The sequence below is a fragment of the Pygocentrus nattereri genome, chromosome 6 (genome assembly GCF_015220715.1).
Source record: "Pygocentrus nattereri isolate fPygNat1 chromosome 6, fPygNat1.pri, whole genome shotgun sequence".
NCBI classification, from domain to species: Eukaryota; Metazoa; Chordata; class Actinopteri; order Characiformes; family Serrasalmidae; genus Pygocentrus; species Pygocentrus nattereri.
In genome coordinates this window covers 39,491,620-39,511,331 of record NC_051216.1, presented here as the reverse complement: position 1 = coordinate 39,511,331, position 19,712 = coordinate 39,491,620, and the positions used below count along the sequence as shown (strand labels likewise).

General features: G+C 39.1%; 1 protein-coding gene across 3 annotated transcripts in view; it reads left to right on the top strand.

Annotated features, from left to right (window-relative positions):
- Positions 1-19,712, top strand: part of cntnap5a (contactin associated protein family member 5a) — a 164,934-nt gene that overhangs the window by 32,696 nt on the left and 112,526 nt on the right. For 2 of the 3 annotated variants that reach the window (XM_017695068.2, XM_017695066.2), the window contains exons 2-3: positions 1,997-2,107; positions 12,523-12,716. In XM_017695068.2, the coding sequence (XP_017550557.1) occupies positions 1,997-2,107; positions 12,523-12,716 (305 nt within the window). Of the gene's footprint in view, positions 1-1,758; positions 1,886-1,996; positions 2,108-12,522; positions 12,717-19,712 lie in introns of those variants that run through there. The other variant, XM_037539132.1, reaches the window with a different exon arrangement.

Sequence of the window (19,712 nt, the reverse complement as noted above, 5' to 3'; positions counted from 1 at the left end):
AACTTCTGAGGCACCAGAGTGTAACAGCTGCACCGCTTATAGCGGAATGGGAAATTTTAAACAAGGAGCTGACGAATATGAAGCCAACTTCAACCTCATTGCTCTATGTGGCTGAAATCAAGCAAATATGTAATGTTACTATCCTCTCATATGTGTATAACAACTCCGAACATGTAAAAATACAGTACAATGTTTGATTTTAAGCAGTGGAGTTGACTTATCTGTGAATTCCCAAACTAAAAGTGATACTAATGATGCACTGCTTTCACTTAAGACAGAAAGGTAGCTAAATGGTTAGGGTAGATGAAATAATGGCTAAATTAACATTTTTTTACACTTTTCTGGAGTCAAGTCAGTGTATAAATCAAGTAGCCACTCCCCTTTAGATTGTGAAGTCTTATCGCATGTGAATTTCTCATAAACGTTACAGACGTCCTGAGGTAACCTGGCATTAACCCACCTCCCTGCTGACGACTAATCCCGTCTGAAGAGCTTTAGAATCCTGTTTGCTGGGAGTGATTGATCCATGTTAGAAAATTCCCTGTTTTACTCATTTCAGCCAGAAGGTCAGAACCATATTTTATAAAGAAACACAAAATCGGATTGTAAATGAACTTGTAAAGCTCTTTTGCTTGTTTCCAAACACATGTGTATCACATGTTGCGTAGATCTTGAACTTTTGTTCTCAGAAAATGACTTTCTTTTCAACAAGCGCTGTGGTGGAAATTGCAAAAACAAAACTTTTTGGGAATGCCAGTGTAATTTTTTGCTGTTGTCAGAATGAAACTTTGTATATCCAAAATTAAAACTTCACAGGAGAGGCAAAAACATGCTTTACTTTTAATGTAAGTCAGTGGAGCTAGAATTTTTTCCAAGTCATTTTGGGCCATTTCTTTTGGTCCATTCATCACGAAAATTCATGAAAATTGAGGTTTTGTTTCTTTATACAAAATACACAAGCCAAAGTGTTAAACAGTAGAGTTGGTGTTACAGACCTGTTTTGGCAAAAAGCATGTCCATGTCCAATAGCCCCCCACAAGTTGACTTGACTGCTTGCACAGGTGAGAAGCAGAGACCTCAATATCAGTGTAGGGAGCAAAGACATGCTCTAATGAGGCCAATGGAGAAAGGCAGCAGAGTAGAGAAGGAGATAATGAGAAGAGTGAGGGAGAGTGAGAGAAAGCCACAATAAGGAGTGATGAGTGAACTGTGAGAGTCTGACAAGATAACTGACAAGACAGCCTGGCCTTGCCAGCTCAACAGGCATGGCCTGGTATACTCACTCTGGAATCCAGGCACAATCAGCTCTCCCTGTCTGATCTTGCTCTGCATTCCAAACCTCTCTCTGCTTTTCTCTCTAAAAACCTGCTATCAGATTGCCGTTCTGTCGATCAGACCAAAAGGCCTTCACGTTAACGAGAGGTGACGAGCGAGTGAGGATCGAAGCTGTCTTTGGTCCACACAAGATGCCGGCAGTGCTCCTTTGTTTGAACTCCAAATAACTTTGTCCTTAACAATGAGAGAGATGAAAGAAGAGCTCCTCTCCCTCCGGACCAGAACGGATGACTTCAAACAGTTTGCGGGGAGTTTGTTGTCGGTCATCTGGAGGGTTCTCGTGTTGTTTCATCAGTCCTCAAAGCCCCGCGCCTCCTCCTGAGACGGCAGTTGTACAATGTAGTTCATTGAGATGAATTGGAGCCCGCTTTGAAAACAAAAGCATTCGACTACGAGCCAATATATCATTCTGAAGTGGAGGCATTTACAAGTGTTTGCTCCCTCTTCACATGCCACTGCTGACAACCTGTTCTTTGGAGCACTTTCAGAAATCCTAAACTGGACATATGGCCATGTGTTGATGCTGAGATGTTGGGAGATCAAACAGAATGTATGGTGTGATTGAGACAGTGGACTTGCCATGCCCTGAAGGGCTTCTCGTGTTTGCTTGGTAATGAACTACTGTGCACTTTGTCTAACATTCATTCCTTCTCGCATGCAGATAGCTGCGATGGATCGCTAACGTCTGGACTGCCTGCAGCCTCCTTCCAGAGCTCTTCGCACTTCTCAGAGAGCCGGGCTGCATACTTTGCCAAGCTCAACAGAAGAGATGGTTAGTATGCTGGATTTACTGTTTCAGTTCATGTTACGTTATCATCAGGAGGCGTGTGATTGCTGATATGAATGCTGCAGGTGAAAGCCTAGTTCACTGTTGAAAATAGACTTTGATTTGACAGATCTATTTGCCTTAACAACAGGAGCATTCATGGAACTTTCACCAGTACATTGCTTTAGTAAACAACTGGAGAACGACTGCATGACTTCATGTCTAGCAAGACTTGCAAACAACCAAAGTGTGAATCATTATAAGTGCTAAAGATATAAATGTAATGCAGTACAGAGAAGAAAAGCAAACAAGCAAGCATTAGGTGTTGATTATCTATGCGCTTTCTTTAAAAGATCATAAAAGCATAAAGCATGAAATGCTGAAAAAGTTTAGAAGGGAGTAAACTAACAGCTGTTTGGGCCAAGAAGCTAGCTCTCTGGCTAGCAAGCTGAGTTTTGTTAGCTTTCTAATTGCTTCTCACTTGAAAAGTAGCCTATATTTTAGACTAAAGAGTAGTGGTTGAAATGGATGAAAGCATTGCTTTATTAACAGGCTTCTAGCGGTGCTCTGTAGGCGGCCCTGCCCGACTTCAGTGAGAAGGGAAAAGTTCAGCTCCTCACTGCTGGGCTTTAGTTACATTTAGGGTAACATCAGATTTCAAAGAGGGATTTTAAGACATTTATTATCGCCCACCACTAATTCAGTGGTGATAAGAAGCTGAAGTCAGCTATTCGCCAGCTTCATGTTTGAATTTTCCCGTTCCACCTTTTCAGGCACCAATACTGCTGGACTATTTAACGGAAACGGAACATTTAACTAGCTAGCTACCGAGATTTGCATACTATTAGTGATTTTTTTGTGCTTGTTATGAAGAAAACAACCAATAATACATTGAAATGATATTAAACTAAGATAATACAGTGGTCATCGTAGAGTGTGACTCTGAAAAAACCTCCGTTTGGAGGGCCATGTAGCCCTAACACTTCACCCTACCCGTCTACCTCAATAAAAAATGGGAAACCCTTACCCTAGACATGAGCGTGCAAAACAGAGGCCTAAGGGCTAAGTGGGGCAAGGGGAGACATGGGATTGGGCCTCGGTCAGTCAGCAGTATTACTACATCATGTTTTAAAGCTACAGATGGTGTAATTAGCTGTAGGCTAATTTTATTCATATTACTTTTATCATTTTATATTACTACTACTACTACTACTACTACTACAGGTAATAATAATAATAAGAAGAATTATTATTATTATTATTAGTAGTGGTATTATTATTATTAGAAATAAATACATTTGATTAATAGATTAGAGTGGTCCTTTCAGATGAAACAAATATTCAACATACTCTCAGTAACATGTCAAAACATAGGGTTAGGATTACGGCCAGGATTAGAGTTAGGTTATGTGTTGAGGTTAAGGTTAGGTTTAGAATTAGGGCCAGGGTTAGGGTTAGGTTTTGGGTTGAGGTTAAGGTTAAGTTTAAAATAAGGGCCAGGATTAGGGTTAGGATTAGGGCCAGGGTTAGAATTATGTTTTGGGTAAAGGAATTAACATATAACCAATACCTATTAACAATATTAACTATACTTAATGTAAGTATGTATCAATAGAACTACTGCTACTCGCCGATATGCTGTTGATGTGATGGTGATCTGAGTTTATTAATCATCTACAGAGGACCATTCCAAATAAAGTGTTACCAATAATGCTAATAATTATTAATGTTATTACTGTTGCTGTTAATTGTTGTCATTTTTATGTATACCATGATTTATATCTATTGCACCAATAAGGCTAAACACCCTTACAGTCAATGACATGCGTTACTATTGGAAAACTTTTTTTTTTGTATTAATAACTCTGTCTAGACTGAAATACCATAAGCTACACACCAGAATGTTGTTTTATTCAATGTTTCAGGTTTTTGGGAAGTCATTAGATGATAATATTCTGTAAAATTCTTTTACAGTAATTCCTTGATACATTATTTGCTTCGACATTTGATCACCACTTTTTAAACACAGTTTTTGAGAGTATTAATGGCTTTCAAGGTAATTCCAGTATAGTTTCTTTTTCAGTGTTGTACAGCTTTCTCAGTCATCATGGATTCATCTACAGCTCTTTTAATCGTGCTGGAATCAGAACATTTCTAGATTTCTTACAGATTTCTATAAGATAGAAATTAAAACCTATGATGTGACAAAGTAGAAGCATCATAACGGAATGCACCTGCCCTGGGACTCCCTCAACCTAGAAGGAAAAGGGGTTTGAATGAATGAATGAATGAATAAATTAATTAATGTATTCTACCACCATACATGCTACTATGTTAGAATTAGCTACATAACTAACAAATCAACAAAGATTACTCAGTGCTAAACATGCTAGAGAACCAAGTTAGACCTTTGTTTGTTGTCGTAAGTCTCATGATGTCTCAATAAATTGCCAGTGGTGGACAGTAACGAAGTAGATATAATTTGCTACTGTGCTTTTTGTGTATGTGTACTTTACTGAAGTTTTTCCATTTTGGCCGACTTTTTACTTTCATTCCACTACATTTCAAAGTAAAATATCGTACTTTTTCCTCCGCTACATTTTGAGAAATCTGTCGCTCCTTTTGGTTTATGTGTGTATAAAAATGTAACATGTCAAAACGAAAGAAGTGCGAAGCAAGAACATCAATCAGGGCACAGCGCGCATGTTTTCTTGAGCCTGTTTTGACCTGTTGGTCATACCGACCCAGTGCAGCACACGGTTCAACGTCAGTGCAGCAGCATTTTGGGAGAGTCTATTCAACATAATTGATGAACTAACCTAACTTTGTGTAAATTGACCACAATATAGAAATATGTCCACGTATGCAGTCGTGACTGATGCGTTTTTTTTCTGAATTTATACAAACACCATTTCATTTTACAGTAAATTAGCTTTGGCTAGTTTGTGTTTATGAACCGAGACATACAGATCAGTATAGTAAACTCATTTGTGATCCTGAGTTTAAAGAAGTTTTTCTTAAACTTAAACTGAAACTTTGCTTGTCTGCAGAAAGTTATTTCTGAGCCACTCTGTTCTCCCTGATGGAAACCGTTTGCCTTCAGTGTTTTGTGCTTATGATCATTTTAATAGACGTCAGCGTCACTAATTAATGACATTCTATTAAAAGACTGGTTTACCAAGAGAGACACTGGAGGATTTTCACCTAAAATGAGTTCATGAAGCCAGTCTTGTTACAAAAATGGTATTAGGACATTAGAGCCATAATTAATCTTTTAGTACTTTTACTTTCTATTTGCCTTCAAATGTACTTAGTACTTTACTCAAGTGGAGGTCTAAAGGGAGGAACTTCTACTTTTACTGGAGTAATATTTTACCTTGGGTGTCTCTACTTTAACTCAAGTACATGGTTTGTGTACTTCATCCACCACGGAAAATGACTAAAGCAGCTGTTTGGCTCTGCAAACTGCATTAATCATGTTGAATATATAAAGAAGGCAGAAGCCTTCCAATTCTTTTAGCTCCAATTCTCAGTCTCAGTCGACAGTTGGAGAGAGAGAAGTGAATAGTGTGTGAGGGGCACAGACTCAGATTTTTGGCCTCTCAATTGATTTACGGACCAGTTGAAATATATTAAACATGCTTGATTTTTTTCGACCTGTCTCTGAGCTTAATCTAGTAGTGTAAACTGGTCAATGAATCAATCTGAATGTATTCCTGCAACAGCCAATGAAAACAGAGCGCGAAAGAACAAAACACAGCAAGTAAACAAAGAAAAATGGTGACAAATCATTCAAGTGTGAAGAAAAGCTTTTTCATGAGCTTTCGGCACAAGTCAAATTGAGTTTATGTACATTTAAAACTCTGAAAAGTACCAAAATGATCCCTTTTTTTAATCCATGAGCCTCAATTAAAGATGAATGAATGAAGCATGCAGTTGGTCAATGTTCTTGAACTACTGACAGCATCCATGTTATGCTCAGAAAAGTCCATTTTAACCTAGTGCAGAATAATTTATCATGGTAATGATAAATATCATGATACTAGCCCCCCAGCCCCCCCCACCCAACCCCCCCGGTGTAAATAATTTCAAACTTTAAACTTTAGAATCCCTTCCTAGGCCGCAAGTGGCACAGTAGTGTTCGTCTCCTGTTGCAGAGTTTCCACGTTTAAATGCAAGCCCTGTAAAAAGGTGACACTGATAAATTAGCGACAAGATGCTTGGCTTGTAGGTACAGCACTTACTGTCAGAGCTGCCATCATCAACAAACCCTCAACCTTTAGCACCTGATGTTTCTGTAGGTAGAGCAGGGGACATAGTGCTGATGTTTGAAGAGACCTTTTGCAATGTCTGAAAGTGACAGGCACAACGTAATGACTTCCAATGAAATATATAGTGCACTTTGGCCTTTAAATAAAATTGATTTTCAACCCCAATTCCAACATAGAACACATATCAGATGTTGAAAGTGAAATATTTACCACTTCATGAAAACCTTTAACTCCTTTAGGGCTTGATGGCAGCGACACAGCTCAAAAACGTTGAGAGAGGGGCAACAAAAGGCTGGGAAAGTATGTGGTACTAATAAAACAGCAACTAACTGCAACTACCTCACATGACTGGGTATAAAAAGAGAATTTTAGAGAGACTCTCAGAAGCAAAAATGGGCAGAGGTTCACCAATCTTTGAATAACTGTACCTAAAAATAGTGGAAGAATTTCAGAAAAATGTTCCTCAACGTAAAATTGCGAACACTTTTGACATCCCCCTATCTAGAGTACATAATATCATCAAAAGATTCAGAGTGTCTGGAGAAATCCCTATACGCAAAGAACAAGGCAGATGGCAAATATTAGATGCTTGTGATCTTCGGGCCCTCAGATGACACTGCTTTGAAAAAAGGCATGATTCTGTACGGGAAATCACTGCAGGGGATCGTGAAATCATTGTCTGTGAACACACCTTACTGTGCAATCCACAAATGTAAGTTAAAGCTGTATCATGCAAAGAAGAAGCCACAAGTCAAAGCGATCCAGAAACACTGCCGTCTTCTCTGGGCCAAAGCTCATTTAAAATGGACTGAGGCAAAATGCAGCAGTGGCTGTGTTTACATGCAAAGATTTTTGCCAATCCGATTGAATACAATCGGATTACAGATTCAGACTGAAGTGTTTATATGCTCATTCTATTCAACTGTCTGATGGAAAATCTTCGTTTACATGCTTACTACAAGTAATCCGATGCAAAATGATGCGCATGTGTGGAGTAGCACTTTAGAGTAAGCATTACCATGACAGCGAACATCACGTGAGGTCCAGTCAGAGATGAGTTTCCAGTTGGCGCAATTGAGTTTTTAATTGCTTTAAACTGATGTCAGACTCAGAAAAACGCCCTTCACGTTTTCTTATTAAGGAAGTGGCAAAAGGAAGACGTGTTCTGTCACACAAGCTGCCCTGTTGAACGTTATAAACCTTTCGCTATGACGCGACGCGCATGCACAGAATGGACTTACCTGTAATCGGATTCAGGCGTTTACATGGCAATTATTCTTCTATTTAACAGATTATTTACAGGATTACCTACCTCGTTCAATCAGACACAAATTGTATTCCAAATGGCCTCAATCAGACTAGACTATTCCGATGGTGTTTACATGTATGTATTCTATTCCGATTAAGCTATTAGTTGGATTATTAACGGAATAACGGATTATTAGGCTGCATGTAAATGTGGCTAGTGTTCTGTTGAATTAAAATTTGAAATGCTTTTAGGAAATCACGGACCTTCAGTCCAGACCTTTCACAAATGGAAAAGATTTGGTGCATCATGAAATGAAAAATTCAACAAAGAAGACCCAGGACTGACAAGCAGCTAGAATCCTACATCAGACAAGAATGGGACAATATTCCTCTCCAAAACTCTAGCAATTGGTCTCCTCACTTCCCAGACGTATACAGACAGTGGTAAAAGAAGAGGGGGTGCTACACATTGTCCTGTCCCAACTTTTTTGAGATGCATTGCTGCCATCAAGTTCTAAATAGGTTAGTGTTTTTTGTGAAATAATAAAATGCCTCACTTTTAACATCTGATACGATGATATGATATGTTCTATGTTCTGTTGTGAATAAAATATTTGTCTATGAGATTTGCAAATCATTGCATTCTTGTGTTTATGTACATTGGCTCATCTTACATGGCTCATCTACCAAGTCTAGCAAATAGCAAAAGTGCAAATTATTGCAAGTGCTGAAGATATCGAATGTGATACATGAATGAGGCTAAACATAGCTTTCAATAGGTGTTGATTAACTGTACAGTTCCCGTAAAAGTTTCATGTTTCATAAAAGCATTACAGGCTTTCCATGAAAAAGAAAAATCCTACAGTAGTTGCAATGGAATGATGTGGGTACATAGGGAGGTGGAAGAAAAGTCTAATTAGGTTACGGAAAGCCTTTCTTCTCTTCATTAGTTAGACATGTGAGGGTGCTAACACTCTGCTGATTATCTGTGAAAGCTGTATGAGGTACCTTTATATTTTCCTCTGTAGCTGTGATACATTGTGCAGTCTTTGTTATGGCAGTTATTAAACATACTGTGCAAAAGAAAAACACTAAATAAATAGAAAAAAACGAACTTTTGTAGATAAAAAGAGCTTCTACCTGGTGATCTGTTGACAATGCTTTTGTACTTTAACATGAAGTGTTTTGACACCTCAAACCGTCATAAACTGAGAAAAAAAAGGTTATAGAATGTGTTAAAGGTTTTTGTATTGAAATCACAATTTGATGGATTTTCAAACTGAAGAGCTGCAGTTTTAGTTATAGCTTGCATTATCAACAATGTTGTCTTAAAGAGAATTTCCTGCATAATTATTGCTGCAGAATTAAACAGTTGAGATGTAAACAAAGTAGATTTATGTGAAGTGCTGTGTGCTTTGCAAATTAGCAGAGCCAGAATTGTTCGTAGTGGTGGTGATAGGAACCAGATATCTGAAGAGTTTCAATGCCTCTTAAAATCATCTCATAGAAAGTTATTGCACAAAATGATTATGGGTTTGCAGCCTGATGCCTGAGACATTGTTTTATGGTATGTTTCACATAAGATTTTAGCTTAAAATATGTAAGAGTGGTACATGCAAGAAAACTAGTTTTTCAAGTTTCATTACTTTCCACTATTTTACCATCATTTGTGTAGGAGTCAGAAAACACATGTAGGTTCACTACACCCTTGATTCTTATCACCACCACTGTGATGGTGAGTCTGTACAATTAATCATTTCACACCAAACCACTCTGAATGGCTCTGTCTCAATGAATTAATTTTAAAGAAAATCTGAAAAATTGTTGACACTTTCTTTTAGGTTTTAAGTGAAATTTAACCTAATAGCAGACTTTGTGGCCTGCATGCAGATGAGTTGGAACAATCAGAAGTAAGCAAACATCTTTGTGCTGTATATTTGACAACCACAATGGGTTGTGTTGAAAGTGTCTTAAGCCAGAAAATGTGTGGGTTTATTCCCCAAAAATTGGTGTAATGTATACACACACACACACACACACACACACACACACACACACACACACATATATATATATATATATATATATATATATATATATATATATATATATATATATATATAATCAATCACATGATGCTACCAATCTTTTGAAACTGCAGCTAATATAACATCACTGGACAGCTCAACACGCTTGGAGGAGAACACTAACTGTCAATTCTATCAGCTTGTGAAGTTAGTTAAAGTAAAGCTCTGGTAAAACCAGAGGTTCTGTAATCTCATCGGATTTGTTTCTTAATTATTACACACTCTATCTACAACTGTGTCATGAATGAAACCATAAAGGCTTTAACTAACAATCAGTCTAAATTAGAATAATACAAACATTAGTTACAGCTAAATTGCAGTCCTGCTGTGTCAGGTTTTTCTTTGAATGGTTCCTCTTGCATGCAGAGCTCTGTTAATAATGTAAGCATCAGTCTAGGCTGATTTTATAGGTGTTTATGTTGAGTATCCAGCCACAGTGCCTGGTGGGTGAAACAAATCTACCCATCAGATGTAAATATTTAGTTGGATGTGGCTTGCTGGATGGTAGTTTGAGTCCCCTGGCTCAAATGTGTGTCACTTGCAAACCTCTTAAATCTTCACAACTTTTCATAGTGACGTTTCTGAAGGCCTTGACAGCTCCTCTCTAGATCTAACAGGCTACACTCAAAATTGCCTCCTTTCTACCTTTAAGCATTTGAAAAAATAAAAAATCCACATTTATAAAATCTGAAAAGGACATCTTTCTCCCCCCTGCTGGTCCTCAACCCAGCACTTATTCAAGCTGTAGTCTACAAGTTATTTTCGTCCATGACCAACTGTGTTGTGAGTGTGTAGCAAACAGAACAGTTTCCCTCCCCTGGGGTGGGGGTGGGGGGGTGTGTAAATGCTGCTTCCTGCGAGCCGGAGATCACCAGCTTGATATTCAGCTCTCATCTCCTACCATGGTGTCGACTCCCAGCCAGCAGCGCTTGAGTAATGAACCTTTCCATCCGAACTAGGCATGTTCCTCCCTATGCCTGTGGAAGAGTGTGGGGACTCAAAGCGCATCTTTATGGAAAATGTGCACTTGGAGAATTTTCTCCCACCTTCAGGCTAACTCGAGGTGGAGCACTGTGCATGTTAACTAAGGTCACGGTGTCTGGGTTCTTCACACATGCAGCGATGTGTGGAGTCGTCTGGTTTAAACACCAACTTGAAATCTTTTTTCACTTGTAGAACCAAACAGTTGCTGCTGTCAGACATTGTTTTCATTATCTGTATGTAATTACATAGTTTCCATAGTTACATAATGAATTACATTTGCATTCAGCTTAAATTCTGTATGTAAAGTTGGAGAATGTCAAAACATAACAAAAATATAAAAGATATTTGGTCATCCCACAAAACAAGACTGTGTGCACAACAATAACTTCATGAAGTTTAAATCAAAATGAACTATTGCTGAAAATTTTGAAACTCTACAGGATTTGTCAAAGAGCAAGTGACTGTGAGTTCTGAGGACTGAGAAGCTGTTTTGTGTGCATTTAATTATTCATTGATATTTATGATAGTTTACAGTTTAACAGTTTTCAAGAAAAGGTCAAGCAATAAAAGTGAACTTAACCAAACAGTGCATAGCCTTTTGACTACAAACTCAAGTGGATGAGATAGAAATATTAGAAAATTCTATTGTACGCTTTTTAAGATATTTCAAAATTTAATGAAAAAAAAAATAATTATGAATATAAGCATCTTCTTGCACAGCGTACTGACGTCACTACAGCTTGAAGTATTACAGAAGGAGTGCTGGAGTAGTTTTGCCCTGTATTCTTATTAAATAATAATGTTCAAAGCAGGAACTGGCTTCTATATATGGGAATAACACAGATATGATTTTTTTTCATTTCTGCACATCATTGGGACACCCAATTTTATGTTAGCAGCTCAATAATAGTGGTGTGCATTCTCTTCCAACAGTGATTTTACTACATCATTGTAGCTCTGCATAACAAGAACATGCATGCATGTAACATTTTTACCTTATGGTTTGCAGTTCTACAAAGAATCAGTACATCATTTAAAACAGAAAATTTGGTCAGCTTAGATCTGGTTAGTCAAAAATCTACTTCATATGCACTTTAACATCGTTTACATGCAGTTTGCACCTGCAAGCATACAGTATCTCACAAAAGTAAGTGCACCCCTCACATTTCAGTAAAGAGGACAGTAAATCTATACTGCTATACAAGCTGCACACTGACTACTTTAAGTTATATCCAAGTTTCATTTCTATAGTGTTGTCCCATGAAAAGATATAATAAAATATTTGCAGAAATGTGAGGGGTGTACTCAGTTTTGCGAGATACTGTATATGCATTTGTGAGATCCTGCTGGTGTGGGTTTCCTCTGTTTCACTTATACAAAAAGTGACTTTTATGCTTATGGCTCCTCCCACAGATACACTGGTTATCATTTAAATCTTTTTTAAAAATGTTATTTGACCGTTTTTTAAATTGGATAATTCATTTTAATCTAGTAATCCTGACATAATCTTATTTAGACCAAAACTTATGAGTTTGGATTTGAAAAGGACCATCAAAGGGAACAGTTAAAATAATCATACTAAACTGTTGATGATGGCCACAGGGGTTCTTTTAAGCCATCTGTCTGTGTTCATCAAGAGTAAACTACTAAAATGCCTTTATCAAGCATCCTCTTGATGCCTTTGTCCCTTTTATTGGAAGGACTGTGGAGGCTGCTCTCAAATTAACAGTGCCTGTCACTCTCCTTCAGGAGTCTGGCTTAAGATCTGATAAAAATTTACTCAGTTTGATAGACATCTTCTAATATTTTTCTCTGAAACTGACCTTTCCAGGAGGAGGTGGCTGGAGCCCGCAGCTGACAGACAAGTCCCCTTGGTTTCAGCTGGACCTCCGGGTGCGGATGGAGGTGACGGCGGTGGCCACCCAGGGCCGCTATGGCAGCCATGACTGGGTTAGCGCTTACATGCTCTTGTACAGTGACACCGGACGCGTCTGGAAGCAGTACAGGCATGAGGATAGCGTGGGGGTGAGTCCGAAGGCTTTTATTACCCGCCTATTGACATTTCCAACCAGCAATTTGTGGTGCAACGGGCTTCATGAATGGGTGGTTTTTGATTGCGATATTGATAGTGATTAACCTCGGAGCCTGCTCAAGAGAACAGTAATTGCCCTCCTGACAACATCCTCTTAAGATTCTCTTTTAGCGTTTAGCATTGCTAAGCCAATCAATTGCACATATCCTGTGCTGGAGTGGAAACTGCAATCAAGTATTATTAAGTAACAAAGCTTGATATAACTGTGAGATTGTTGAAAATGAAGTAGCAAAAGAACATTTAGGTGCCTGTGAAATCTGAATTGCATAATACATGTGAGAAGAATTATAATGTTTTGACATTTGTTTATGTAAATTTGCAACTGATAATTGATTATTCTGTTTAAACCTGCCCTGTGAATGTGAAGTTGGCAATATTCTGACACACTGAAATTCCCTTTACCACAAGCTAAATTACCACCAGGGAAAAAAACTTGGCATCTTGTTTAAGCCTAAACATAATTTTGAGCTACTGTACATAATAAGCAATAGCTAAAAGATATAATAATACACGTGTAGATCAAGGTTCAGCATCATTTAACTGATGTAACATCCTAATGTGTTAGTTCACTAGATGAGCTCTGTATGGACAGGACAGTTTACAAGAGTTGTATTTTAAGCTAACTAAGCAGTTCATAGTAAGTTAATCTATGTAACACTGACATGAGACAAGCTGCCAATTTTTTTTGAAGTAGCTGTAAAACATGTCTAATGAAAAGAAACTGATTAATATTCCAGTGACTAACATTTGTAATGTTACAAGATGAGCTTTTGATACGCTTTTTTCTAATAAATCAGTAGTCAGAACATCAGTGTGGAGGGAAAGCTAATGTTTACTGACTGTTCTGCTGCTTTAATATTGTGCTTGTTTAGAAAGCTCAGTGAAAAAAAAGCTGCTGTTGTATGTCACGACTTTTCCTTTACTTCAAGAAAATGCTTCCAGACTCTACTTCTTTTTTAACTTTCAGCCATAATTGTCCTTTTTCTTTCGCTATCTGCTCACAGAGGTATAAGACTATAAGTGAAATGCTGCTCTCTTTATGTTGTCATTAACTCACTCTAAGTTGGACATGGACAAAAAATAATCAGAATGATCAGATTGTGTCTGTGGATTATTTTTAATTGTCAAAATTATTGCTACTGTCGAATAACTGTTTTAACTCTACCAAGAATAAATCTTTTTTGAGGCTTTTATTTTAGCTTCAGTTAAAATATTTTTGTTTGATCCCATTCCCAATGAGTTTTACAAATGCTCAAATAAAGGTCACATTTCTGAATTTCCGCTAAGATTATGATATATTTTCTAGCTCCTCTATGAGGCTCCCAAAATTATGTTATAGTGGTGTACATTCATTCCTGTACTGGGTTTAAAACTTCTTATGACAGTCATTCTTAAAAATATAAGTGTTAGGCTTTTAACAGACACTCAAGTAATATATTCGTTACTTTGTATGTTGCCATTGTTCAGTGAATCCTTCAGTGAATATTTCAACTTAAAGTCCAACTGAATATTATTGGAGAGGTCTGTTAGCCTGTTAGCTATCTGTTGAGCTGATCCTGGATCTTTATTTCACCTTTTATTTTATAAAGTTTTACTTAATGTATATACACTTTGTAAATACAAACACACATTGATTCATGAGATCCTGCTGGTGTAGGTTTCCTCTGTTTTAATGATGCAAAAAGTGTCTGGAATGCTAATAGCTCCTCCCACACATACCCTAATCTTTCGTAGCAGCCTTTTGCAAAACATTTACTGTTCCCACTGGAATAACATACCCATTGAATGCATGTATTGTGTTCACACAACTACAAGATCCAATCATAGTGCAACTTAACCTACCCTGATAATGAGGCAGCCTGGCAGAATCCCACTTTAATGCCAGGTGTGGATGGTACATTGGAAAGTCCTTTGGCAGAGCTATCACTTTGTTGACTTGAACCCCTTTTAAGGAACCTTAGGCCTTCGTGTGGAATTTTGTGATGGACTATGAAGGTTTCATCCTTGAGGCTAAGCCTTCATGCTTATAATGTAGGTTATTATGATTGAGGAGAGTGTCTACCAAGAGATTCATCGTCTCATATTGCTGCTAGGCAATTACATTCAAACTGTGACGCCTCTGTTATATAAAAGGTGTAATGACATTTAGAAGCTTACCTAATGGCAGAAAGATATTACAGTCAAATAAGAGACCATTTATCCATAAACCAGGTGAAATATTGCTTGAAGTTTATATATATAGTTAATTAGTTCATTTTTGTCACTTCGTTGTGTGTGTTATAAAACTTTCCATCTGCACATGAAGAGTTTAGATTCGCTTAAAGTCAACATTGTTAAGGTCCATTAGCCAGGTTTGCGTGGGTGCTGGAATGGAAGTGTGTGAAGCATTCTATTACTGTTTTTATTGCACAGCTTAAAACACACCTGCTGAACTGAGTTCATAGATGTTTCTGTAGAAAAACTGCAGAAAACTCAACAAAGAAAAAAAAACAGTGGTGAATGACAGGTAATCTGCATCTAATTAAGACTTGGCCTAGAGGTGGCCAATGTGTTAAGCAAAAGAGAGATACAATGCAAATTGCTGACAGCTTTCTGCAAAGTGACACAGTGAAAAAAAGCACTTTATAATTTAGTACTGAGCAAAAGTCACAGACGACTCTTTATTTATTTTAATTTTCAGTAAAAATGACCATTAAAAAACTGTTATTTGTGTTTCAGTGTCAGAAAACAAAATATATTTAACAGAAAATTACACAGAAGCCTCAACAGCTAAATATAATATTCTTTTCAGTATTTACTGTTCACTCTCCACCTTTATTACAGCTTCCATCCTTTTGAGGAGACTCAGTTTCGGTTTCTCAAAAAAATCTGCAGCCACACCTCCAAAGCTCAGTCTTAGAAGTTGGTTTAGCATATCCTTAAGTAACCTCAAACACATTCAGTGACGTTGAGGTCTGGACTCTGGGGTGGTCAGCCCGTTGTTCTGAGAACACCAGCAGCTTTTTAGTTGATGTGTCCGTTTCCTTTTTTCCTTGTATCCTCTCAGACCTATAGTGCTGAGTCGTCTTTTCACAGTGGAAGGATGGACAGAAATGGCTGTGGATGTTTTCAGATCTGAAGTAGCTCGATTTTCTCCTCTCTCTCAAAGATGAAAGCTTTAAGTGCTGTTTATCTGATGGGGACAGTTTTGGTGTCTACCAGGTCTTCAAGGTGGTTGTTCAGCCTCCTATTTTCTCTGTAGCTTTTAATAATTTCTTAAAAATTATTTTTTTTCTTAGCAGATTTTATTTTTGACTTTCTCTTATATATAATTTCCCCAGAAATATCTCCTGAACTTTAATGACCTTTTCAACTGGAAGAGGAATAAATGAAGGCTGACTTTTGCATAGCACTGTATATTGTCCATGGACTGAAAACCTCCAGACTTGGTGTGAAATGAATTTCTTGCCAGAGACGTGAGCTGGAAACGCACGGAGTGCACAAAATCCTCGTGTCACGAACCACCCATTGAGACCGTCAGACATTTCATTGTTGACAAAATTTTTCTGCTAAGAAAGTGGTTTCTATTAGGCTAACGTAATTCATTTTTCTCTAAGTCGTTCTACTTTAAAGAGGAGTATTAACAAAGGGGCTTTTTTCCAGCGAGACCTAAGAAAATCCCAGCTCTGACAGCCAGTCCGCGGTTAGCAAAGGGAAGAGAATGACGCTGCCGAGCGAGCCATCACACTCCTCAATCAAAGTAGCAAGTCAGCGTCTGCACAGGGTCTCTCTTTGCTCGAGATTAGAGTTTTTTTAAGCTTGGCTTTCATGCGTCGAGCTCTTTTTTAATAGCCATGCACTGAGGGACAGAGATATGACTGATTAGGCTTTTTAAATTCTGACAATTTTTTTCTTGAATTTGATGGACGAGTCATTCAGTGAGCAAATTCAGCAGAACGGGCAGCCGAACCTGCAGGCGCTTTCACCCAGCTTCAAGCACTTTTTCTACAGGAGCTAATTCAAGTTTAGGGAGGTGTCTCTCGCTGTCTCAGTACGGTTTATCTCAAACAGATCTCAGTGGTGAACAGAGTTCATCTGTGTCATTAATTAATACCTGCAGTATGACATTTTCCTTATGCTCTGTGCTGCATTATGATATTCACAGATATAGACTCCATATGTACACTAGATGCAATGTGGATGGTGGATCTGGGAAACCAACCTAAATGGTTTAACATGGTATAAAAGAACTGAACCAAAGGTTTGTGTGTGTGTGTGTGTGTGTGTGTTTTGGGGGGTGTTAAAAGAACATCTGCTTATGGGCTCCCGAGTGGCTCAACTGTGCTGGAACTAAAATAAGGAGAGAGCGAGTTTGATCCCCAGTGATGCTATAGCCATCCATGGCTGGGAGTCCAAGAGAGCACAATTGGCCTCACTCTTTGGGTGGGTAGGATGGTTCCCGTTTCTCCCCATCACCTAGCGTAATCCTAGGTGTCTGTTAGCTGAGTTAACACATCTGGCGGTTGGCGCTTTCCTCCGAGTGCGTTCAGCTGTCCAATGAAGTTGAATGAGCAGCAGTTTGAAAAGATGCAGAGGTGCTTCACAGGTCTTAGAAGAAGCCTGTACTGGCCTTTGGCCCCCAGCGCTGGTGGTATGGTGTGATTGCGGGAGTCCTAACTAATGATTGGAATTGAATACATCTAAATTGGGGGAAAAAAACACAAACATCTGCTTGTGGACTCTCAATTTTTTTTTTTTTTTTTGTCCAGCCTTTACATATTAATAAGCATAATAATTCTGACATTGATTCTTTCTTTCTTCAAACAACAACAACATTCATTTTACCTAAAACTAATGATGGATGAAAACTAAGACATGTCTGCTAAGTTAATTCTGTTGTTAGCAAACATTTCACTTCATACCCTTGTGTCACTGTTGACAGTGGTAAGTAAAAGTTTTAAAGTTCAAACAGTGCAAATATCACATTTTCTACAGAGAACAGTCTTAAATATGGCAATTTTCTGCATTTAAATGCACTATTTCTATTTATTTGCTGTCCCCATGTTGCGTGTATTTTTGGTGGTTAAATAAACAGTAAATGTGCAGTAAAAGTGTGTTCTCTGTAGAGGATGTGTAACTTTTTTTACACTTAGAAAATCAACAAAAGTGTTTGACCAGGGGTGGGATGTCTCTGGTAAACGTAGTATAGTGGCTTCCAACCTTTGAAACAGCACAGACCTACTCATAGCCCACACCACATTTCATAGACCGTTGAGGGTGCTGGTGGACTGGTGGTGGTGATGACAGTGTGACGCACATTACATTTAGTCTGTAAACAGTGAAGTAATTAGATGGCCTCATAGCCTCTTTCACTACCTTCTCCCCATGGACTACGCATATTAGCAACTCCACTGGCTTTGGATCAGTATTTTATGTCACTGTCATTATATTTTTAATGTATTTCATGTTTTTCTCTGCATTAGGGTTAGGGTTAGCAGCCCTAGCAAAAAGTTTTTTTCTTAACTGATGCTAGCCACGAGTTCTAAGCAGCTTCAGAGATGTGACGTAGGCTTCTTTGTTTACAAGTCATAAAATCAGTTTATGAACATGCCTTAATTAAGGCCTGAATAAAAACGATCATTCATCCATCCATCCTCAACCATTTATCTGAGTCCAGGTCACGGGGGCAGCAGCCTAAGCAAAGAGGCCCAGGCCTCCCTCTCCCCCTGCCACCTCCTCTAGCTCTTCCGGAGGGATAATGAAGTGTTCCCAAGACAGTCGAGAGATATAATCCCTCCAACGTGTCCGGGGTCTCCTCCCCGTCGGACATGTCTGGAACACCTCCCTAGGGAGGCGTCCAGAGGCCATCCTTGCCAGATGCCTGAACCACCTCAACCGGCTTCTCTTAACGTGGAGGAGGTCTTCTCACCCTATCTCTAAGGGAGAGCCTGGCGACCCTGCGGAGAAAGTTCATTTTGACCACTTATATCCGCAATCTCGTTTCTTTCAGTCACTACCCAAAGCTCGTGACCATAGGTGAGAGTCGGAACGTAGATTGACCGGTAAATTGACAGCTTCGCCTTCTGGCTTAGCTCTCTCTTCACCATAACGGACCGGAATAGGGTCCACATTACTGTAAACGCTGCACCCATCCGCCTGTCAACCTCTTGCTCCATCCTTCCTTCACTCGTGAACATAATCCCAAGATATTTAAACTCCTCCACTTGGGGCAAGAATTCACACCCGACCTGGACAGAGCATTTCACCCTTTTTCGACTGAGGACCATGGTCTCGGATTTAGAGGTACTGATTTTCATCCCAGCCGCTTCACACTTGGCTGCAAACTGGTCCAGAGAGAGCTGGAGGTCCCGGCCTGATGACGCCAACAGGACCACATCATCCACAAAAAGAAAATCCTGAAGCCACCATACTGGACACCCTCCGCCACTTGACTGTTCCAAGAAATTCTGTCCATAAAAGTTATGAACAGAATCGATGTCAACGGACAGCCCTGGCGGAGTTCAACCCCGACTGGAAACCAATCCGACTTACTGCCGGCTATACGAACCAAGCTCCTGCTCCATTTGTACAGGGACTGAATGGCCCGTAACAACAAGCGCCTGACCCCATACTCCCGGAGCACTCCCCACAGGATCCCCTGAGGGACACGGTCGAATGCCTTCTCCCATGCACCCTCCAGGACCCTGGTGATGATAAAAAACTGGTCCAGTGTTCCACAACCTGGGCGAAACCCACATTGTTCCTCTTGTAGCTGAGATTCAACGGTCAGACTCTTCTCCAGTACTCCTGCATAAACCTTACCGGGTAGGCTAAGAAGTGTGATCCCCCAGTAGTTGGAACACACCCTCCGGTCCACTTTTTTAAAAAGCAGGACCACCACCTTTGTCTGCCATTCCAGGGGGACCACCCCAGATGTCCACGCGACATTG